Raw genomic sequence first — 23,501 nt, forward strand, 5'->3', positions numbered from 1 at the left:
TCAAATGTGTTCCTGTTCTGAAAAAACATCGAAAACCATAGAAACATTCTCACGAAACGTTACCAAATAAGGCCCTAAATGCGGAGGAACTGAATCTCCTTGCATTTTGAAAGGGATATATATATAACCAAAAACACTTCCGTATTTTATAAAAAAAAAAAAAACGTAACAGCGATAAACTCAAGAAAACGAAACACACCGAACCCGAAGACAGATAGACTGACTGTACCTCTTAATTATTTAGGCTTAAACATTGGTATTGATGGGCTGGTCACGTTAGACAAGCATCAAAGAAACAAATTACAAGCAAATCTCTAGCCTCTAGGCAGCTCATCACGTAACATGGGCATGGGCCCTTTGTTTAAGTCAGCCGACCTCTTGTTTATTTGGGTGATACGGTATTGATTGATGGGCTAGGCACGTGAGATAGGATGGGTTTTAGTAGGCTTGAACATGGGCTTGGGCCCTTTGTTTGAGGATCTTCTTCTCCAGTTCATCTTTCTTGGCACCCACAACCTTGTCAACTTCTTTCCCTTGTTTTATCAGTATGAAAGTTGGCATCGTCTGCACCCCAAATTCTGCTGATACCTCCTGATCAAATTAAAAGAAGAAAAACCCTAGAATCAGCACCTATTCAATACTCAGACGCGATGGAGAGGTGAAAGTGAAAGAGTGAGAGAGAATACCATCAATTCATCCGCATCGATCTTGACAAACTCCACGTCTGTGTATTTGGCAGCGAAACTGTTGAGTGCTGGCTCCATGGATCGACAAGGCCCGCACCACGACGCCGTGAAATAGATCACCATCTTCAGAGTTGGGAGGGAAAAAGAAAACGTAAGATCCCTTATCAGACTTCATACATAAATAGCTGGGAGAGAACCGTGTTTTTGTTTAGGGTAATTTAATTTACCAGCTTAGTGGAATTTTTGCAGGAGTCGAAGTGAGCTCTCCATCGGGCGGTGGAGTGGAATGCGACAATGCGAGACGCCTCAGACGGACCATTGCTGGGAGTGGCAGAGACCACACCATACATTCCAGAGTGAGCTGCGCCCATTTTTTTTTTTGATGATTGATCGATCTCTTTTTCTTTCTTTGAAAAATTCAAGCTCTCGTCGTTCGTCAAAGACTCAGCGACAAACGGACGATCGCAAGTAAGAAATGAGCCACCGAAGAAAGCTTGATGGTGTTGGTTGGGCGGGAGGAACCCTTTTTATAGGCGCGGATGTGAGTGGAAAATTCCTTTTTACATTAAATGATCAAATGAAAATTCAAAGAAAAGCATGAACCACAGGAGAATCAAACTCCAGTTGTTGACAGCATTTTATGTGGACAGTGGACTCTACTTTCTTTCCATCGCTGGAGAGGCTTTTTCTTTTCTTTCTTTCTTGTTTTTAAATTTGATGAGAGAGAGAGAGCATAAACGACGCTTTTGTTGAATTAAATTTGAAGCTAAGTGCTCAATGGATTCTTGTTATCTGTTTCTTCTAATACAGTATTTAATTAACGTGTTAACCGAGTCCATGAATAAAAGTAGAAAAGAATCTTTGTTCATGCTCGCTTGCTGAACTCTTTGTAATTTGTATTCTTCCCCTGACACTAGTGTACGTCGCAAGGAGGTCCACAAGCTACTATATGCTGAGTTAGGGAAAATAATTCCTTAACATTACCTTAATGGCTTAATCTTAAGCTTTGGGAGTTGTCTAGTAAGTCCCCGACGTGTCTAGTCAGTACCATAATTTTCAATATGTATTTAGCAGGTCTCTTACCATTAGTTGATTGTTAATGGCTAAGTGGAATGACCAAATTGCCCTTCACATTCCGTGTAAGAGAGATTTTTAGAAAACGATAGTATTGATTTCATCTAAAAATGGGTTTATGCATCAGAAAGATGCACTACGGCTATGTTCTGAAGGCTCAGTTTGGAATGGAAGGAGTACAAATGTAAATATGTACCGTCTATATATTTACATTTGTACTCCTTCCAAACTGAGCCAAAGTTGCAATGATCGCTGCCGGTGTGATTGCTCAAGTAAACACCATCGGAGACCACTTTCCGATAGTTTGAAGTCATCGTTGACGATTAATTGAACATTCTCCGGTCTGTGGTTACAAGGTTTTCTCTAGTGCAGTTGTTTAACGGGAAGAAATTAATATTAGTCCTTTACCGTCGTTGGAGAAGATACTAAACAATTGTCATCGCCGAAGAAGACAATAAGCCCTTGGACAACTTGATTTTTTAACAAAAATTTTTGCCCCATTGACTTGTTATGTTTTCTTTCTTTTTTTTTTTTCATTCGATAGATAACACCAAATTGTATTTTTCAGATCAGACTGTCTTTTTTTGTCCATTCGTTAGACATACAAAAATCCCATGGTTTTTTTGTCTTCTTCATTCTTGTTTTGTTGATATATGAAGTTTATTTTGATTTTCACTGTTTTTTTCTTCTGGTATGTTCCTTAGACATCTTCACTTTTTCATGATTTTCGGATAAGAGTAGCAATGTGTACATTGATAATCTTTTGGTATGCTGTTGTCTATGTGACTAGGGTTCAGATAGTGTCAGACTACTATTGGTTCATGCTGTTGTTGTTTCCATATTTAAATCTTATTTTAATTGATTAGTAGAATTTCTTACATATATATCCGAGATATTAATGTTAATGTATCTGGTGGTCCCCTGACCCCACCATGCGAATGGAATGTGCATTAACTTTTATCAATGGTGGTCCACGAGCTGAGTTTCATACCATTTCAACTTTGCTTCAATTAGCAATTTACCCTATATATTGAGTTTAAGCTCGACTTAAAAACTCGATTTTTATTAAACTAAATTGAGCATACTACAAGCTGAACTTGAATGGTTCATGAATAATTTCATTTATATCCACCACTAGGCCCTAATATAGTAACCTTTTATTGTTCGATCTATCAAGATTTGGTGAAGGTTTTGGGTGATACATGATGGTAGAGTGGCCATAGGCCCTTGTTTAATCCTCAACATGTTGGAATATTCAATGGCCATGTGATAAGCCACATGTTGATGGTTGATGGTTGATGGTTATCTCCATGCAACACTCTCACACACAATCATTCATTTTAAATAATTACCTATTTATTTATTTTCTATAAAAATAAATTTATTTGATTTCTTATTTAAAAACATTTTCATGCATGGAGATACCAATGTTGTTGGATTATTTGGATCCATATTCCAGCTCTTATTGGGTCAATGAATATCCATTTGACCCGGTGTATGGATGACCAAGTGGTTATATCCTTGGTCAACATGAGACACTTGTCTCAAATCTGATGGAGCATGAATTCTAATGTTAAGGAACACTTATCTCAATTGGTTATTCTGATAACAGTTTGTTCCTAATGTCAAGAAACTTAACGTTGGAGAAGCAACTATATAAGGAATCACTCCCAAGTGCTTCAACAACACAATGAGATAAGTTCTTTATTGAGAAAGGAAAAATATCCTCTCAGCCTCAGCTCTGATCAGATTAAGCAGTTCTCTCTTATACCTTGTTTGAGAGGTTGGTGTCTCGGATCCTATACTGTGCAGCTGCTATTATTCTCTTTGCATGCAGGTTTGACACATAGAGATCTCAGTTGTTCGCTTTTGCATATACTTGGAGCATCAATGGTATCGGAGCACAACATCGACTGGCATAGTGTTTAAAGAATAGTCGCGCCACACCGAATCCTACCTCATCTTTTAAGATTCAGAGAAGGAGAGGAGAGAGAAAACAAAACCCACTTCGAGGGTTTCCTCTCTACATTTTTGCCTCTCTACTTGTCTCTCCCATTTGTGCACCCTTCGTTGCGAGAAAAGAACTAGTACGAGGGTTTCGTCTGGTCTCCACTGCGAAACCCCGTTTGACTTCCCATCTCTGAACAAACGGTGGCTCCGGCAACTCCGAGACAACAGAACCCAGTTCGAATTTTTTTTCACCTCCTCAAGTCCAACCATTGGCTTTTAACGACAATGGCTTCACTCATACGTTACTACAACCTCGAAAGCGTCACTGGTAGTTTGAGTTTTCTCAGATACATAAATGAAGAACTGCTCAAAGAACTACAGAAACGCTAGCTATTCAGATCTGAAGTGAGGCAAGAAACCCTAAATAAATTTAGGGCTTTTCACTATTTTCGTTCACTGCAAAACAGATCTGGTTAGATAAGGCACATTCGACCAGTGAGGCGAACCCAAACATCTCAAATAAGGTATTAGAGTTTTATATACATGCTTATTTCGCTCATTTCAATTTTTGATCATTTTTTTTCGTTGATTCATACATCTTATTGATCATTCACTGCCATTTTTTCTTGAGGATACCTCTTTTTTTTCGAACCACTTAGAAGCATCATTGTCGAATACCAAAGATGTTGATGAATTAGAAAAGAGCAGTGGGAGCTGGACAAATTATGTCTGCTGGATAACTCAACTGGCGATTAGTATATTTTGCGTAAACAACTAAGTACTCCATTTGCATTTACTTTATTTATTTATTTATTTTTGGCCTCCGAAATTGAATGACAGTCTCGTAAAAAACAACCGACTGATATTGCACTTGCTTTGTTTATATCTGGAATACTGTTGCTATTTTGAATCATGTCTGCTACTGCATTATCCCAAGAACTCAGTAAAGCTAAAAAACTAAATGGCACCAATTTTGCTCTCTGGAAACGTAGGATTAGAAGGATACTTGATGAAGAAAATGTTGATTATGTTTTAGATAAATCTATTACTGCTAAACCTGCTGATGATGATTCCTTAACTGTAATTCATGAATATCAAAAATGGGAAAAGGATAATAGGAAGGCAAGAAATTGCCTATTAATTTTTATGGAGCCTGACATAGAAGTTGTGTTTGAAGAATACAATAATGCTAAAGATATGTTTGAAGCCATTAAAGAAACATATGGAAAAATAACTGAAACCTATGTTCAATTGTTAATTGAAAAATATTATGACTGTGAAATGAGAGAAGATGATTCTATAGTAGATTATGTTAGTAAAATGAATGTGATTGCCAAAGAATTGGCAGCCACTGGGAACCCTATTCCTGAGAAAATTCAGGTCTCCACCATTCTTAATAGCCTCCCATCTTCTTGGAATTCTATAGTGACAACTTTAAACCTATCTGGAAGAGAAGTTAGCATAAAAAAACTTACCTACCTTATTAGGATTAGAGGCTGAGAGGAAGAGGAAGAAATCCCAAACTTCATCCTTAATGGTTATTCCCAAACCAACTAAAACTTCCCAAATGACTGAAAAGCCTAAGGGCAAGTTTTTCAAAAATGCTAATGGGAAGAAATTTAACAAGAAATTTAAATTCTCAAAAGGATTCAAGAAGACTAAGGGTAAACATTGCTTTAATTGTGGAAAACCAGGCTATACAAAATATAATTGCCCTGAATGCAAGAAGAATAAATCAAATAATGAAAAAGGAAAAACTGAAAAGAAAGACAGTGTGTGTGTAGTCTCTGAATCCTACTTTACTGATTCTGTTTTTTTCTAATTGGTGCATAGATTTTGGCTCCTCTAAGCATATTTGCAAAACTAAAGAGATGTTCCTGGAATTGAAGGAAATGAAGGCAGGAGAACACATAATTTTTATGGGAAACAACACCTACACTGATGTACTTGGAACCGGAAAAGTGAAGATCCCCATAAATGAGAACACAATTTTAATCCTTAATGATGTGTTCTATGCACCTAATTTTAGGAGAAACTTGAACCGGAAAAGTGAAGATCCCCATAAATGAGAACACAATTTTAATCCTTAATGATATGTTCTATGCACCTAATTGTAGGAGAAACTTGTTGTTTGTACCTTTGTTAGATGAGAAGGGTTTTGATGTACGTTTCATGGGAGGAAAAGTGACCCTAGGAAAGCATGGTAGAGTTTTAATGTTTGGAAATAAGTCTGATGGATTGTATCGTTTGACTATCAATAAAGTTGATGCTCTTTCTAGTTATGATTGTGCTTATCATGTGAATGAAAATGCATACATATGGCACATGAGACTTTGTCATATAAACAAATATAAAATGATGAGAATGAGTACCAATGGCTTAATTCCCAAAATAGAAATGAATTTCAATTATTGTGAACCATGCCTTAGTGGAAAAATGACTAGGCTCCCTTTTAAGAAAGAAAAGAAATTAGAGGAATTATTGACTATAATACACTCTGATGTCTGTGGCCCTTTGAACGTAAAAACACATAGGGGTATGGAATATTTTGTAACTTTTATAGATGATTTCTCCAGATTTGGTTTTGTGTATCTGATTAACGAAAATCAGAAGTCTTAGAAAAATTTAAAGAGTATAAAACACTTGTAGAAAACCAATTGGGTAGAAAAATAAAAACTCTTAGGAGTGATAGAGGTGGAGAATATATCTCTAAACTATTTAGTGACTTTTGTACACAAATGGAATCATACACCAATTAGCCATGTCCTTCACACCACAATAGAATGGAGTGGCTAAAAGGAGAAATAGGACTTTGTTGGATATGATGAGATCAATGTTATCTCACTCAAGTCTAGGAGCAAACTTTTGGGGAGAGGCCTTGGGTACTGTTGTGTATATCCTAAATAAGGTTCAAACTAAAGTTAATAGCTTAACACCCTATGAAATGTGGACTGGTAGAAAACCAGACTTGACTGACATCAAAATTTGGGGGGCTAGTGCCTATGTAAGAGTGCCAAATCAGCAAAGAAGCAAGTTACATAACAAGAGTCTAAGGTGTACCTTTATAGGGTATAGTGATAATAGCAAAGGGTATATGTTTGTTAATCATAAATCTGATGAAATAGTTGAATTAATAGAAAGCAGGGATGCTATTTTTCTAGAAGATCAAATTGAGGATAATAAACATTTACCTAGCTTATTTGAATTAAACAAAGAAATTATAGAAGTTGAGACTGCACCTGATAGACAAGCTTCACCTAATAATGACACCTTAGGTAGAATTCAAAGAGAAAGATTCCCTTCATCAAGGTTAAAAGACTATTATACCTACTTGAATGAAGAGTCTCTTGATGATCCAATTGACTTTGAAGATGCTATGGGTGCACCTGATAAAGAAAAGTGGTGTGAAGCTATACAAGAAGAGTTAGGCTCAATAAACAAAAATCAGGTTTAGGAATTAGTTGATTTACCTAAGAATAAGAAACCTATTGGGTGTAAATGGATATTAAAGAGAAAACTCAATGCTGATGGGTCTATAGAAAAATATAAGGCAAGATTAGTAGCAAAAGGATACACCCAAGTAGAAGGGATTGATTATGAAGAGACTTACTCTCCGGTTGCCAAGTTTACCTCTATTAGAATCCTAATGTCCTTAGTTGCTTTTTTGGACTTAGAGTTGTGCCAATTAGATGTCAAAACTGCTTTTCTAAATGGAAAGCTAAATGAAGAAATATACATGACTCAACCTAAAGGTTATGTAATAGAGGGACAAGAAAATAAAGTGTATAAATTAAAGAAATCATTATATGGTTTAAAACGGTCCTCTAGAATGTGGTACCATACCTTCCATGAAGCAATCTCTAAACTTGGATTTATACCTAATCCGTTTGATCATTGTGTTTATCTTTGAATAGTGGGAGCAATTTTGTTGTTCTTTCATTATATGTAGATGATATTCTTATTACTGGAAATGATGTGTCTATGATTAATGATACCAAAGATTGGTTAAAAACCAACTTTGAAATGAAGGACATGGGTGATGCAAGTTATGTACTTGGAATTAAAATAGAAAGAGATATGAACACTAAAACCTTAACTCTTTCACAAGAGCATTACTTGGAAAAAATCTTAAGGAGATTCAATATGGAAGATTGTAATGGAGTTGAAACTCCAATTTGTAAAGGAACCAAATTAAGTAGGGATATGGCTCCCACTAATGAAGAAGAAATAGAGAAAATGAAGTATAGACCCTATGCTCAAGCTATTGGTAGTTTGATATATGCCATGCTTTGTACAAGGCCAAATATTTCGTATGTTGTAGGTCTTGTTAGTAGATACCAAAGTAACCCAGGTAAAATACATTGGAAAACTGTTAAAAGAATATTTAGATATTTGAAATTAACAAAACACTTGAAATTAACCTATCATGCAAACGATTTAGAGTTACTGGGTTATTGTGATGCAGATTTTTCAAGTGACCCGGATGATAGAAAATCCACAACCGGGTATTTATTCCTCTTAGGAGGAGGTGCTGTCTCATGGATAAGCAAGAAACAAAGCTATGTAGCCAAATTCACCATGGAAGCTGAGTTCATCTCTTGTAGCTCCGCGACATCTGAAACAGTTTCGATTAGGAGATTCTTAGAAGAACTCTGAATTCCTAATGTGCCAATATGAGTTGTGAAGATCTTCAATGACAACCAAGCTGCCATTAAGACAATTAAAAATGGTGAGGTCGGCCCTAAAGGGAAACACATAGATCTCCATTATGGTATTTATATGATGTCTACCAACGGAATGAGATCTTGGTAGAATATGTGCCTACAAAAGATATGATTGCTGACCCTTTGACTAAACCCATTGCAATTACAGATTATGTAAGGCACATTAAAGTGATGGGGTTGGTCGGCATCTATTCATCTCGGGCCTAACTGGCCAAGTGGGAGATGATAGTAGAGTGGCCATAGGCCCTCGTTTAATCCTCAACATGTTGGAATATCCAATGGCCATGTGACAAGCCACATGTTGATGGTTGATGGTTGATGGTTGATGGTTATCTCCATGCAACACTCTCACACACAATCATTCATTTTAAATAATTACCTGTTTATTTATTTTCTATAAAAACAAATTTATTTGATTTCTTATTTAAAAATATTTTCATGCATGGAGATACCAATGTTGTTGGATTATTTGGATCCATATTCCAGCTCTTATTGGGCCAATGGATATCCATTTGACCCGGTGTAGACTGGATGACCAAGTGGTTATATCCTTGGTCAACATGAGACACTTGTCTCAAATCTGATGGAGCATGAATTCTAATGTTAAGGAAGACTTATCTCAATTGGTTATTCTGGTAACCGTTTGTTCCTAATATCAAGGAACTTAACATTGGAGAAGCAACTATATAAGGGATCACTCCCAAGTGCTTCAACAACACAATGAGATAAGTTCTTTACTGAGAAAGGAAAAATATTCTCTCAGCCTCAGCTCTGATCAGATAAAGCAGTTCTCTCTTACACCTTGCTTGAGAGGTTGGTGTCTCGGATCCTATACTGTGCAACTGCTATTATTCTCTTTGCATGCAGGTTTGACACAGAGATCTCAGCCGTTCACTTCTGCATATACTTGGAGCATCAATACATTTGAAGCATCATAATTGATTGACATATGTTATACCTAATTTGGATCGACTCCCCACAGAACACACACCCACACACGTCTCACAGCACATCTCAGCATGAATTCACATCCATGCCCCATAGAACATGCCCCCACATGCACATTTCAGCATGCATTAGAAACATCTTTCATATTGTCATTGGGAAATGTTTTCAATACACGATTGAGATGTATTTGCTATGGGGTGCTTGGGGGGCATAAATGTAAATTCCTTGAACATGCATTAGGATATCTCCTATATTTGTCTTGGGAAGATGTTTCCAATGCATGGATGGAGTATACTACAGAGCACACTTTGTAGGGAGCCAATGCCATCATGTTATCTTCATCTAACCGTTAATCGAGTTAAGGTGGTTGAGTTGGTATTCAACATAATTTATCCTATTGCCATTGTTAAATGATAAATTAAGAATTGCGTATAAGTGATCTCACCAAATGAATACCAAACAAGGTTTATGTTTTTATCTTCCCGTGGCTAAATACACGAATATTGCATTTTTTTTTTAAATTCAAAACTTTGGTATATAGGTGTGGCCACATCAAACCCTTGATCATTAATCCACTTTTGCTATGATATGGTTCTTAAAATCGAGTTCACATCAGCGCTTGAGATCGGCTTCAGTCACTGCAAGGCCCGTTCAAATATTATTCGAACAGCTTTTTCAGTCTTGCATCAGAAATATCTCTATACTTTTATGTTTTATTTCATGGGAAAATATTCCCGATGCAAGGTTATAATAATTGTTTGAATGGGCCTTGCAGTGACTGAATCCCATCTCTCAGTGCCCCACAATGAAGTGCCTATCAATGGAAGACATTCCCAATACAAAGTCGAATTGTGCGATATTGTGGGGCGCTGATGTCAATTCCCTAAAATCATTTAAAGAGTAAGGATTTGTTCCCTACAAAATATGTTCCAACTAGCTTCCAAACGGATCTTATATTGCACGTACATCCTATACATGTCAAGTTGGATTCTCACCGTAAGATGTACGGTATCAGATCATATTGGAAGCAGGTTGAAACGTATTTTGTGGGAAGCAGATTTGAAGAGCAGATCACGGCTCAGATTCGAACTCCCATCTTGAATTAAAAGAGGAGACGTTAAGGTGGGGTCAGAGCAAAGTAATCTGATGTATTGTTGTGGCCCCACCTTTGAATATAAGACGAGGCCCTGATTCACGGTTTTAGCCAGGAGCTAGAAACCTAAAACCGTGGCAGAAACAGAGAGACAATAACCACAATTTCTTGTACAAAAATGAATAAAAAAGTAACCTTTCGATATTGATAACCATAAATTCATTTTTATTTTGATTAAAAATAATCAATATTTCAAGAAAATAAAACATGCCTAAACCCAAATAACTCTCCTACTTTTTTTTTTTTGTTAGGTTCCTAGTTATTTATTATTTTATTTAACTAATACATTGTTGATAGCGTTGAGTGATGGGCTGGGTCATGTGAGATAGAATGGGCTTCAACAGGCCTAAACATGGGCTTGGGCCCTGTGTTTGAGGATCTTCTTCTCCAGTTCATCTTTCTTGGCACCTACAACCTTGTCAACTTCTTTCCCCTGTTTAATCAGTATGAAGGTTGGCATGGCGTGCACCCCAAATTCATCCGATACCTCCTGATGATCAGAATTCAAAACAATTAAGAAAAACCCCAGAATCAGATTCATCCATGATCCATCCATTCAACGCTCAGATTCACCACCGAAAAATTCAATAAAGTAGAAAAGGAGAGGGGAAATAGTGAGAGAATACCATTAATTCATCGACATCGATCTTGACAAACTCCACGTTGCCTGTGTATTTGGCAGCGAACTTGTCGAGTGCTGGCTCCATGGATCGACAAGGTCCGCACCACGATGCCGTAAAATAGATCACCATCTTCGGTTGGGAGGAAAAAGAAAATATGAGATGATCCCTAATTATCAGGCTTAAATTTAATTTATATACATAAAAAAAAAATAAATAGCTGGGAGAGAACCGTGTTTTACTGTTTTCTGTTTAGGTAATTTAATTACCAGTTTAGTGGAATTTTTGCAGGAGTCGAAGTGAGCTTTCCATCGGATTGTGGAATGGAATGCAACGATGCAAGACGCCTTCGATGGACCATTGGCGGCAGAGAACACATCTTGCACGTCAAATTGAGATAAACCCATCTTTTGATCAATCGATCTCTCTTTCTTCCTTTCTTCACAAAATGTTGACCCACCTCCCTTCCTTCTCCCTGATTCTTCTCTAAATTCAAATTCCGAAGTCGTCAGAGGCTCAGCGCCAAGCAGACGATCGCAAGTAAGATACTACCGAGATCGACTGAAGAACGCTTGCTGGTGTTCATTGGGAGGGATGAACCCTTTTTATAGGCGCGAATGTGAGTGCTCCAGTGGAGATGTCCTTTAATTGATTGATGAAAATTCAAAGAAAACTTGAAGAACAAAGAATCAAACCGGGGACCAGGCCCCCGCCGACTGACAAGCATTTGATGTGGACGCTGCTTTTCTTTTCTTTTTTTTTTTCTTTTTAAATTTGAGAAGAAGGGAGAGCGGAGAGGGAGATTGATTTTGGATTGGTAGCATAAATGCTTGCTTTGTTCGATTAAATTTAAAGCTTAGTGCTTAATGGATTCTTCATTAACACCGAATTAGAATTGTAAAATGTAAATTTTAATTAGGGAAAATTCCATTTTGTATTCTAAACTTTGGGGGATAGTGTCAAATTAGTAAAAAACGTTGACCGAAGTTAAATATTATATAAAAGGACAAAAATACTCTTTACTTATCATCTAATTTTCTTCTAATTCGTATAAAATCTCTGACCATCCTCTCCATTTCAGCGATTCTATAATTACAATTATTGAGTCCTGGGTCGTCATCGCGGATGGCACCTCCGAATTTGAGGACGAGGGAGAACAAAAATAAATAAATAAAGATTAGGCAACAAAAATCAAAGCCAAAAAGGCATGCGCAACAGAATGGTAGAGAAGCAGAGAATAAAGCTATTCTATTTGTTTTTTGTTATTTGCTTGCTACTTTTCTTTATTTTTTACATGATTGTTCTGATAATAGAGAAAAAAAGAAAGAAACCAGAGAGCTCCGATCAGGTTTATCTATTTTCCCATCACCCCAAAACAATAAATTAAACCAGACTTGGATATAAATTTCTTTATGAAGGTAAAAAAAATGACAGAAACAGAACATGCAATGATATGGCTGCTCTGGTTCCCTTCAACAAAAACGTGTTCGTGGGTCAAGTGTTGATGGGTCCGATTGTTCGCGCACCGGTGTTCATGAGTTTGAATTTATCAATTCACGTAATTTATTCTCTCATCAAGTCAATCCAATTGTAGTTCAGTGTTATTATGGTTCAGTTTTAAGTAAAAGATAATGAACAGTCTTTTATTTTCAAATGATAAAATAACACATTTGAAAGTTCAAATAATAACTGGATACTACCTCAAAATTTAAGGTATTAAAATGAAAATTTCCGTTTTAATTAATATAAATAAATCTATTAATTGAATCCCATGCATAAAAGAAGAAAAGAATCTTAGTTGCTCACTCAGACCTTTGGCTTTGGCCATTTGTCTCTCGCCCACACAGTCACAGTCGCACTTGGGTTGAGTTTTTATTCTTCCCGTCACGTCAGAAGTGCGTACGTCCACAAACGTCTATATGCGGAGTTTGCCGTGTACAATCAAAGCCCCTTTCTAGCTGGGTTATTTGCAGTACAGCTTCAACTTGAAAGGTAAAGAAGCAAACCAACCGACCAACCCATGCCAATTGTTTTTTTTAAAAGCGTCATATTCTTGCATTTGAAATTTTCAAATGTTATATATATTTTACTTGCACTTTTGTTACGGTATGGTTTGTATGCGCACAATCAGGGATGACAATTTTTTCTGTCCCCACTAGATACCCGGCTTGGATGGAGACTGCCTTGACTGGGATGGGGATAGTGACAGGTACCCTAATTATTTGTTGGGTTAAATTGCTGAAAACTCTTTTAAAGTTTGATATATATACACACACTAAAACACAGTATTGAAGAAAATTTTTCATTTTTTTATTTTTTAATCTATCATTTTTGAAACAACCAATGTGATGCTCTTTCTTCCCATAAAAATTCTCTCTCTCTCTCTCTCTCTCTCTCTCTCTTTCTCTCTCTCGTTCCCAATAACCTAAATAATATCATCTTCTAAAATTTCTCTTAAACTATCTCTCTCACTACACTCCACTTTCTCTTAAATTATCTCCAATTCCTATTTACCTCTCCTCCACTTTTTATCTATATCTACCAAAATTATATAATAACATTAAAATATTTACTAAAAACACAAAAAATAATTATAATAGATTTCATAATTATCATATTACTAATAATCTTATATTTTTACATTTTATCTATATCTATCTAAAGAAAGTTTGAATTAAAAAATTTAAAAGTAATTTAAATATTCTAACAAAATAATATAATAACCTTAAAATATTTATTAAAAGCACAAAAAATAATTATAATAGATTTAATAAAATTAAAGTTATTAATAATTTTATATTTTTACAAAATTCATCAAGAAATTGTTAATAATAGTAAAATTATGTACTAACAACATAAATTATGATTTTCTGGATTATTCAATTTAAATGGTATTCAGATAATAAAAATTTAAATATTAAAATAACAAAAAATTTAAATATTTTACATATTGTTTAAATTTTAAAATACATAAATATTTCAAATAACGAAATATTTGACATAACTAGATTTTAAATATTTAAAATAACAAAATTATTCAATAAATTTTAAAAATTTCTTAAAAGTAGAAAATTAATTATAACATAATATTCAAATTAAAAATAATTTAATATTTTACAAACTTAATAACGAAATTATTTTATAATAGTACAAATTATAACTTTATGGGTTATTAAATTCAACAAATAATTAATATTTTAAAATTTAAATAATATTATTTAAATAACTAAATAATATTGTAAATAAATAATTTCACTTATATCAATTATTAATTCTAGAAAATAATTGTCAAAAAATTAATATATATTATTAATAATTTTAAAATCTTAATCTATATTTATATATATATTAAAATTAATATTTATTATATTTTTAGTAATTATTATTATTATTTTTTGTGATAAATATATTTTTAATAATTATTGAAAATTAAATTATTATCATTTATTAGAAATTAGACTATTAATTTAGCTAAAATTGGGAGTGTTCACAAGTTGGTTCAGTTTGGTTGTAGGCTGTGTGGCAAACCAAATCGATTTGGTCAAGTTGGGGAGTTGGTCACCCAAAACTAACTTACCATTAGTGAAAATGGGCCAACTAAGGTTGTATCGGTTTAGGTCAATTTTCAATTTGTTGATCGGTTCAATGATACTTGAAACTTCACAATTTGATCTGAATATCACATATTTGGATGAGGTGTTTATGTTATCAGATTTGAATTTTGCAATGCATATCTGATTAATAATAAAAAACAAAAAAAGTAACAATAAAAAATAAAAAATACATAAAGTTTATTGAAATTTTGGATATATTATTACTATGATTATCATCATCTAGAATTGACACGTGCAAATCAGTTACTTCTTTGTTTGAGAAAGGGTATAAAAGTCATTTTATTATAGCTCTAATGCCAGATTTAATGGCTACTAAAATGTCTATACTTTTGTATTTATCTATTTCTAATTGTAAGGGTTGAAAATGTAATTTCAATTATTACTTAAGGTATTAAATCCCGTTTTCTCTTATTAAATCATATATTTTTAAGTTATTTTTCACTAATAAATGCTACTAATTAGATTTATGTCAATGCTTTTAACAATATAAACTCATATATTTTAAAATTGACTCAAAAACAAAACCATTTCTTATCCAAGTGGTGGCTAAGCAATTCAACAATCTGAATCGAATTGATCAACTTACGAAGTCATAGTTAGGTAATATTTTTTTTAAAATATAAAGAATATAGAATATTACAAAAAAAGTAGACACATTTATGATATTTTTATTAATTAAATTAAAAAATAAGTATAATAAACAAGAATTATTCTTATTGATAATGAAAATGAAATACATAATTTAGGACTAACCAACAATGAAATATAAAAATTAATAATAAATAGTTTAACTTTTGGTTTAAATGTGTGAACCTTTAATGTCATAAATAAATAATAAAAATAAAATATAAAAATACATAAATTTTGCCAAAAAAACATTCAAGCACATGTATAATATCATATATTTATCATATTAAATAAAAAGTGAGTGTGCTATATTAGAATTATTTTTACACAGAAAAATAAAAAAAAAATGTAGAAAAAATTGAGTACATCTATAATTCTATATTTACACTACTATTAAAAATATGAATAAAATTGTGGAAATTTATTTTGACTAAAATACTCATTTTTAAATTTAGTTCCTATTTAAATGTAATGTTTAAATTGTAAATTGAACTACTACTTTTCACCTCATTCAATTCCCTCTATTTAAATCTTACACCAAAAAGAAAAAACATTGCAAAAAGAAAAGTCTAGCAAAGCATGTAGGCCTGTCAATGATACTTGAAACTTCACAAATCAATCCAATTATCACATATTTGGATGAGGTGTTTATGTAATTAGATTTTGATTTGGTTTGATTAACAATAAAAATATAAAAACGAAAAATAAAAAATACATAAATTTTATAGAAAAATTTGAATACATTGTTACTATCATTATCATCATCTAGAATTGCCATGTGCATTGCTTACTAATTCTCTAAAAAGGACACATGAAAATGTTAAAAATACTCATACAATTACTTTGACCAATTTTTCTCTTTATATGAATCTATAACCTAAACCTTTTCAATCTCTTTTCTGAAATTAATTTATTTTCCAAATTTTCTCTTCATATCAAGTAGAGCTATAACTTGATTCTCTTTTTTTATTGTTTATAAAGTTTGTATTTTTTTTCTGTAGAAACTAGCCTGATAATTGCATGAATGTTTTGGACATTTTCATGTCTCATGGTGGTGGATTATAACAAAGAGGATCTACTTGCAACTATGTTAGAAAGTTCAAGGGAGGTGATTGCAATTGCCAAACTAGGGGGGTTTAGCAATAGTCTAAAATTTCAGAAATTACCTTTCTTTATATTTTAAAAATTTTCCTTATTTAAAATAAATCTTTTCCCATAAAAACTTCTAATAAAAAAAACTCAGGAATTCAGGTCCTTGGGAAACTTGTCTTCATCAGGAATTGAAAATGGAAGAAAACTTTTCTCCCCTTTGGGACTAGGGACTAACTTAAAAGTTGGGGTCAGGATAGGGAGTATGGTCCTTGCCCCGAACTTGCGATGTTGCCATTTCTATGCACATCTCATATATAGTGGTTGTGCAGACACAAATAGGAACGAAAATGGATCGGATCGGATTCGAATCAGGGTATATTCGAATCCGATCCGATCAGATAGGATTCGATTTGAATTTGAATCCGATCCGACATCTCTCTCTCTCCTTAATTAGCTCAATATATGTTTTATCCTTTCCTTCACTTTTATCTCTAATTCTCTATTCTCTCCACTTTCCCATAAAAATAGATTAATAATTCATTAGGACTTGGTTTTCCAAATCAAACAATATTTATATCTATAGATGTGATTTCAATAGGGGAATTCAATGTTTCCTATATATATTCATGACATTTTCCATTATTGTTAAATAATTTATTCTTAAATAACAATCTATTATTAAATAATCCATTAGTTATGGAAATTATTAAAAATTTATGGAAAGTATTCTACCAAAACTAATCTATTATTTAACAAATATTAAACAATTTAATAATCTACCAAAAATTAATAAAAAATCCATTATTTAATAAATTTTGGTTATTAATAAATGTTCAAAATTTCAACATTTAGTGTAATTTACATTAATCATTGTAGTTTAATAAATTTTAATTAAATTTTTACAATGATAATTTATTGATAAAAGATATTACTAATTAGTGTAATTTACAAATTTATATAAAATCAATAATTATAGATAAAAATTGTCAAATAATTTAGGGAAAATCTTTAACTAATAATCCATAATTATTTTTTAAATAACTAATTAAAAAAATAAGAAATTAATCTATGAAAAAAATATTCTCCAAAACTATCTAAATAATAATCCATTATTATTCAACTAAATAATTATTAAAACTTTAGGAAAATTAAATTAGGAAATTAATCTATCAGAAATTGTTTCGTAACTATTTAAATAGCAATCCATTATTATTATTTCAGTAAATTAAATAATTTAGGAAAATTATTAAGTCTATCCACACCGATGTAAACCACTCAGTTGACTTTTAATTAAAAATAATGTAATTTACCATAATCACATTAATTTACTATAATTACATTTACTTTGATTAATAGTAAAAAATTTAGGCTTAAAAGTAGGGAGAATGACGGTTCAGCCCAGGGTCAAAATCTTTAGACCCAAAGTACAGTTGGGGTGGGTGCCAGCTCGGAATTGATGCCAATTCACGGGCGGGCATTGGTGTGTAGAGTGGGGGTTTTTGACATTTTGAATGTTTATACTTCTCCGTAAAAAGTAAATAATTTATATTAATTTATAGTTATTGTAAATAATTAATTACTATACATTACTTCTAATCAATAACAATTTCAATATTTTTTTAGAATTTATCATAAATCATTATAATTTATAGTTATTTAATTAGTTCTATAATATTATTATAATTGTAGGGATGGCAATTTTTTCTTTTAAAACTGGGCCATACCCTGCCCCACACCGAACGAGGCAAGTTTTCTCAAATTGTAAACGGAAACGGGATAGAAATGGGGTGGAGAGAGGGAAAATATCTTTGCCCCAAATTAGGGATGGGGTTTGCATATAATTCTCCAAACCCAATGGTAAACTAGTAAAATATCCATAGATTTAATATTGATTTTTAAAATATCTTTAAATTGTCCTCATATTCTTATAATCCTACGAACTCGTAACTTTATTTATAAAATACCCCCAAATTGTCATAATCCAATTCCTAAAATACCCCAAAATTTCCATAATCCTATTTGTAAAATATCCATAAATTAAATTTTTTTAGGTGGTTGCCTTAGGGTGGGGAATGGTGCCTCGCCCTGAACTTGCCTCACCATTAGGGTTGGGGTGGGGATGGAGTAGAGTGCCTTGACTTACGGGGGTGAGGGACAAGGAGGGGTGCCCCATCCCATACATCGCATGACCCCCTCTATATATACACTAAAACACAACATTCTAGAAATTTTCTCATTTTTTTTTGAATTTTGAATTTTTTCATTCCAAGTCATTTTTAAACAACCAATGATATGCTCACCTTTCCTATGAACAATTACCTAAAATCTCTCTCTCTCTCTCTCCCCCCCACACACACACACATTCTCAATAACCTAAATATTATCATCTCCTAAAATTTCTCCAAAACTACGTCACCCATTTTCTCCTAAATTTTCTCTAATTCCTATTTATCCTCTCCTTGACTTTTTATCTATATCTATCTAAAGAAAGTTTGAATTGAAAATTTTAAAAATAATTTAAATATTAAAACAAAATTATATAATAACTTTAAAATATTTATTAAGAATACAAAAAAATATCACAATAGATTTAATAATATCCATATTATTAATAATTTAATATTTTGACAAAATATAAAACGAAAGTATGTACTAACAATATAAATTATAATTTTCTGCATAATTCAATTTAAATGTTATTCAAACAATAAAAATTTAACACTAAAAAGTAAAACATTATTTAAATATTTCAATAACTAAATGTCTTAAATAAAAAAATATTAAAATAACTACATAATTATATAACAAAATGTTTAATATTATGTAATAAAATTAAAATAAATAAAATACAAATAAAAAAAATATTTAAAATATTTTATATATTATTTAAATATTTAAATAACTAAATATTTAACATAATTAGATTTTAAATAGTTAAAATACGAAATTATGTAATTAACTTAAAAAAATTATTAAAATTAGAAAGATAAATATAATGTAGGATTCAAATTAATAATAATTTAATATTTTAAAAAATAATAACGAAATCATGTAATAATAGTATAAATTATAATTTTATGGATTATTAAATTCAATAAATATTTAATATTTTAAAATTGAAAATAATGATATTATTTAAATAACTAAACAATATTGTAAATAAATAATTGTACTTATATAAATTAATAATTCCAGAAAATAAATTTCAAAAAATTAATATTTTAAGAATAACTTTAATTTCTTAATATATATTTATTTATACTAAAATTAATATTAATTGTATCTACAGTAATAATAATTTTTTTTGTGATAAATATATTTTCAATAATTATGTATAAATTTATTTTTGCTTTGTTTTTTAATAGAAAATTTTCAACACTTATTGGAGTTTAAACTACTGTTATTTAACTTTTTAAGTTTAATTTATTGTACTTATTCTATTTTTGTTATAATTTATTGATTAATATTTATTAGACATTAAACTATTTATTGTATTTTTATTAGTTATTTATTGTATTTTCATTATCAATATATTTTCAATAGGTGTAGGTTGTTTGGCCAACCAAATCGACCCGGTCAAGTTGGGGAGTTGGTCACTCGAAATCGATTGACCATTTGTGAAAACTAACTCGGGTTGTAGCGTTTTGGATCGATTTTTTGTTTGGTTGGTCGGTTCAAAAGATTTAAACGTAAAAAATTAAATTTAGATTAAAAAAAAATATAATGGCATTTAAAAATTAAATTTATGGTATAAAATATTTTAGACTAAGAAATATGATAATTTTCCCACTTTCCTGTATTAAAAATATAAAATATTAATAAAGATCTTTTGTTTGGTTGTTTGATTTTGATCGATTTACAAATGGTCAAAACGAAACTAATCCAACCTGGTCGGGTTGGGAAATTGTTGAATCAAAGCCGACTAGAAATAATAGAAAAGTGACCAACTTGGGTAGAGTTGGCTGATTTCATTAGTTTGATGAACAACCCAAGCTGAAATTAATTATTGTCTTTTTTGTATTGTAAAAAACTAGTAAAAATAATATATAAAATTATTAATTATTTAAAAATATAAAATACAAAATAACTGTATATTCTTATATGTTTTTATTATTTAGCTTTCACTTAACAAATTCAATAGATCACACGGGTCCCGCTAAACCATGGTTGGAATCTGGGTATAATATGTCAATCCATTAATCCCTCTTGTGATTTTTTTTTCTTTTAAATATTGAGAGCAATTAGTGTTCTACCCCACACACACGGCAATTATTCATACATCGATGCTGCAGTTGCAACTGATGTATGGCTTGGGGCACCATTTGTCTTTTTTTTTGTTTGGAATCGTTGCTGCCAGGTAGGACGTTTCGTGGAGCAACAACAATTTTTTCTGTTTGGTACCATTGCTCCATGAAATGTTTTCAGCACTGGTACCCATTATCCATTGCCACATCACTACTCTGTTGGCAACGAGTTGCAGCTCTAGGAAATGTCAAATTTGGCATTGCTCCAAGCCATGATTTCCAATTTCCAAGGTGAGGCTTGAAACATCATTTTTTTATGAAAAAAACGGTTCCAAACAAATGCCCGTTTCCTAAAACACCATTTTTTCCGATGTAGCGCTGATGTGACACTATTGCTCCAGGAAATGGCAACGATGCCAAACAGCCCCATATTTTTTCCCGAATATGATGTGTGGAATGGCCGAGCTTGACACGGTGAAAAAACATGGAATCATGGACTACCGTAAACAAACACTTCTGTCTAAGTTAATCGTGGGATTTTGGTGTGCTGCGGCTACTGAATTCACTAGAGAGTTGGATTGCTGTCAAAACAATTCTCCCTCTACACCTAAGAATCTGAGGTAAATTGACTAAAGCGTCTTATGGCCTACATGTACGGTATGGAAAATCAATGGCTACAAATGCACTCATGGGACCCATGGGATCAGTGCTTAAATGATCTTGTTGTTTATTGTCATTCCTCTCTCTCACCTTAAACTATGTTTGATTTGAAGTAAAAGATTGGGAAAGAAAGGGAAAGACAGAGAAATCAATATAAGATTTATAAAGGTTTTCCTACCTTTCCAGCTTTTCTTTCCTTTCCCTATAACCTAAATTCCTCTTTCTTCATGGGAGTGCTTAATGATCTCATTGTTTATTGCCATCTCTCTCTCTTGCTCGCTCGTTCCCCGTGTGATTATCAAATTAAAACAAAAAATTGAACTGAATCTGTGAAATTGAATCATGTGGTTAACCGAATCGATTGATTTGGTTTTAGTTAAAAGCCAATATAAAAATTGTCAATTAACCAATTGGTTTTGGTTCAATTCCGATTGATGTTTTCTAAAAACCGATGATACTGTTTTGGTTTGAAAAATAGACCCATGCTTCGGTTAATAGAACTATGAACATCTCTCTCTAGGATTTGGAGTTATAGAACAAAGGGTTTCTCTTGGTTACTGGTGGCCTCACGCATTGTTCATGCATCACTTGACTGGGTTAGCGCATTCTACAACTCTAAGTATAGTTATGGTTGGATGATGATGATGATGAAATGGGTGTGGTTGGATAGCTAATTAACTTGAACCCAATTCATGAGGTGCATCCTCACAATGAGTACTAGTTAATTTATCCCTCCATCTTTAAATTTAGGGTAAAATACAAAGATATTTTGAGTTTTCATAAATTGATTTAGATGTACCATAAGTTTTTCAAAAAGACTTAATATACCTTGTAACTCTTTTATCCCTCATTTGCTTTCAAATTTTCAAAATATATCCTAAAATTTTCAAATGCATATGGGTGGTGAGCATAGTGTACTCTCTTTCTCATTTGTTTCTTTTTTTTTTCTATTTATAATTTTATATTATTAACTTGGTATACACTCGATTCTCCTAGAAGCTAGAGTAGAGCATTAGTAAGAGTTACTTCAAGCTTCAACCATCTATGCATCCTAACTTCCATGCTACTCTCAATGGAAAAAATGTCTAAAAAGTTGCAGAGTGCAAAGATGAGAAGCATTTGTACTTGCAGGTACTTTCTTTCCCTTGCTTCAATCTGTTTTGCTTTCTCCATTCTACCTCTCTGAAACGTTCTAGAATGGACAATTGGAAAGTTTCATCTTCTTGAGTCTCACACTACTTGTTTTCTAATGATGCTGCCAAAGATGGGGGCGAGGGTAAGGGGTGTCCATATAAACTGAAATTTTAAAAACCAAAATAAAAAAAAATAAAAACCAAACCAAGACCAAATTACAAGAAAATCAAGACAATCGAAATCGAAAATTTCAATTATTTCAATTAAAACCAAATTTCATTAACATACATAAAATATTCTATATTATAACATATATATATATATTATAATATATATTATGAAACTGAATTTCATTATAATATACTATATAATTATATAGCATATTATATAGGGTAAATCTCTTAAACTATCCTTAATGTTTGCGAAATTGACAAACTGTACCCTTACTATTTAGATATTGTCTAAAGCTACCCTTAAGTTTTTTGACAATTGTCTAAAACCTCCCTTGCCGTAATTTTTTTGTCACATTCTGTTCACATGTGACATCACATGGATGGTAATTTTTTTAAAATTCCTAAAACATCCTTATTGTTCATCACCATTGTTGGAAGTTGCAGCGATGGCAGTGATTTTGGTATTATTAAGAACCAACAATGCCGGTGGGATCGCTAAGAGCCCCAGAGACCCCTACAACACAACTCTCAGACACCCATTTCAAGATTCTGAGAGAATAAAGAGATTGGATCAAATGACTGAATAGATACTAATGGTGCACAATCCGGATACTCCTAGCTGGCTGCTGGCTGGCTCCTTGTTGGCGACGGACGGTACCTAAGGAGATGGAAGAGAAGGATTCCCGGGGATATACCCGGTGGGAATACTCCGATGCTTAAGTCAGAACGCTGGGGAAGGAAAAAGAAGAGTGCGAAAGCTAAAAGTGTAGGTCGTGCTTTTTCACTGTGCTCGAGAGATTAG

The 23,501-nt window shown here is 32.4% G+C and overlaps 2 protein-coding genes and 1 long non-coding RNA gene across 3 annotated transcripts; 1 reads left to right on the forward strand and 2 right to left on the reverse strand.

Annotated features, from left to right (window-relative positions):
* Positions 1-67: 67 nt before the first annotated feature.
* LOC104596592 (thioredoxin H2-like) lies at positions 68-1,193 on the reverse strand. Its single transcript, XM_010257841.3, has 3 exons — positions 914-1,193; positions 687-809; positions 68-591 (listed from the first exon to the last, which is right to left on the reverse strand). Exons 1-3 carry the CDS (start codon positions 1,055-1,057, stop codon positions 439-441), a joined length of 420 nt encoding a protein of 139 aa, XP_010256143.1. The 5' UTR covers positions 1,058-1,193; the 3' UTR covers positions 68-438.
* Positions 1,194-3,474: 2,281 nt separating this feature from the next.
* On the forward strand, positions 3,475-10,502 carry LOC148800961 (uncharacterized). The gene is made up of 3 exons (XR_016083716.1): positions 3,475-4,234; positions 4,342-4,488; positions 8,176-10,502. It is a non-coding gene; the product is annotated as an uncharacterized LOC148800961 (long non-coding RNA).
* A 152-nt stretch (positions 10,503-10,654) lies between these two features.
* LOC104596601 (thioredoxin H2-like) lies at positions 10,655-11,742 on the reverse strand. Its single transcript, XM_010257854.3, has 3 exons — positions 11,425-11,742; positions 11,162-11,287; positions 10,655-11,025 (listed from the first exon to the last, which is right to left on the reverse strand). Exons 1-3 carry the CDS (start codon positions 11,560-11,562, stop codon positions 10,882-10,884), a joined length of 408 nt encoding a protein of 135 aa, XP_010256156.1. The 5' UTR covers positions 11,563-11,742; the 3' UTR covers positions 10,655-10,881.
* Positions 11,743-23,501: the final 11,759 nt, after the last annotated feature.

This window comes from Nelumbo nucifera, chromosome 3, assembly GCF_055504915.1.
Source record: "Nelumbo nucifera cultivar China Antique chromosome 3, China Antique-T2T, whole genome shotgun sequence".
NCBI classification, from domain to species: Eukaryota; Viridiplantae; Streptophyta; class Magnoliopsida; order Proteales; family Nelumbonaceae; genus Nelumbo; species Nelumbo nucifera.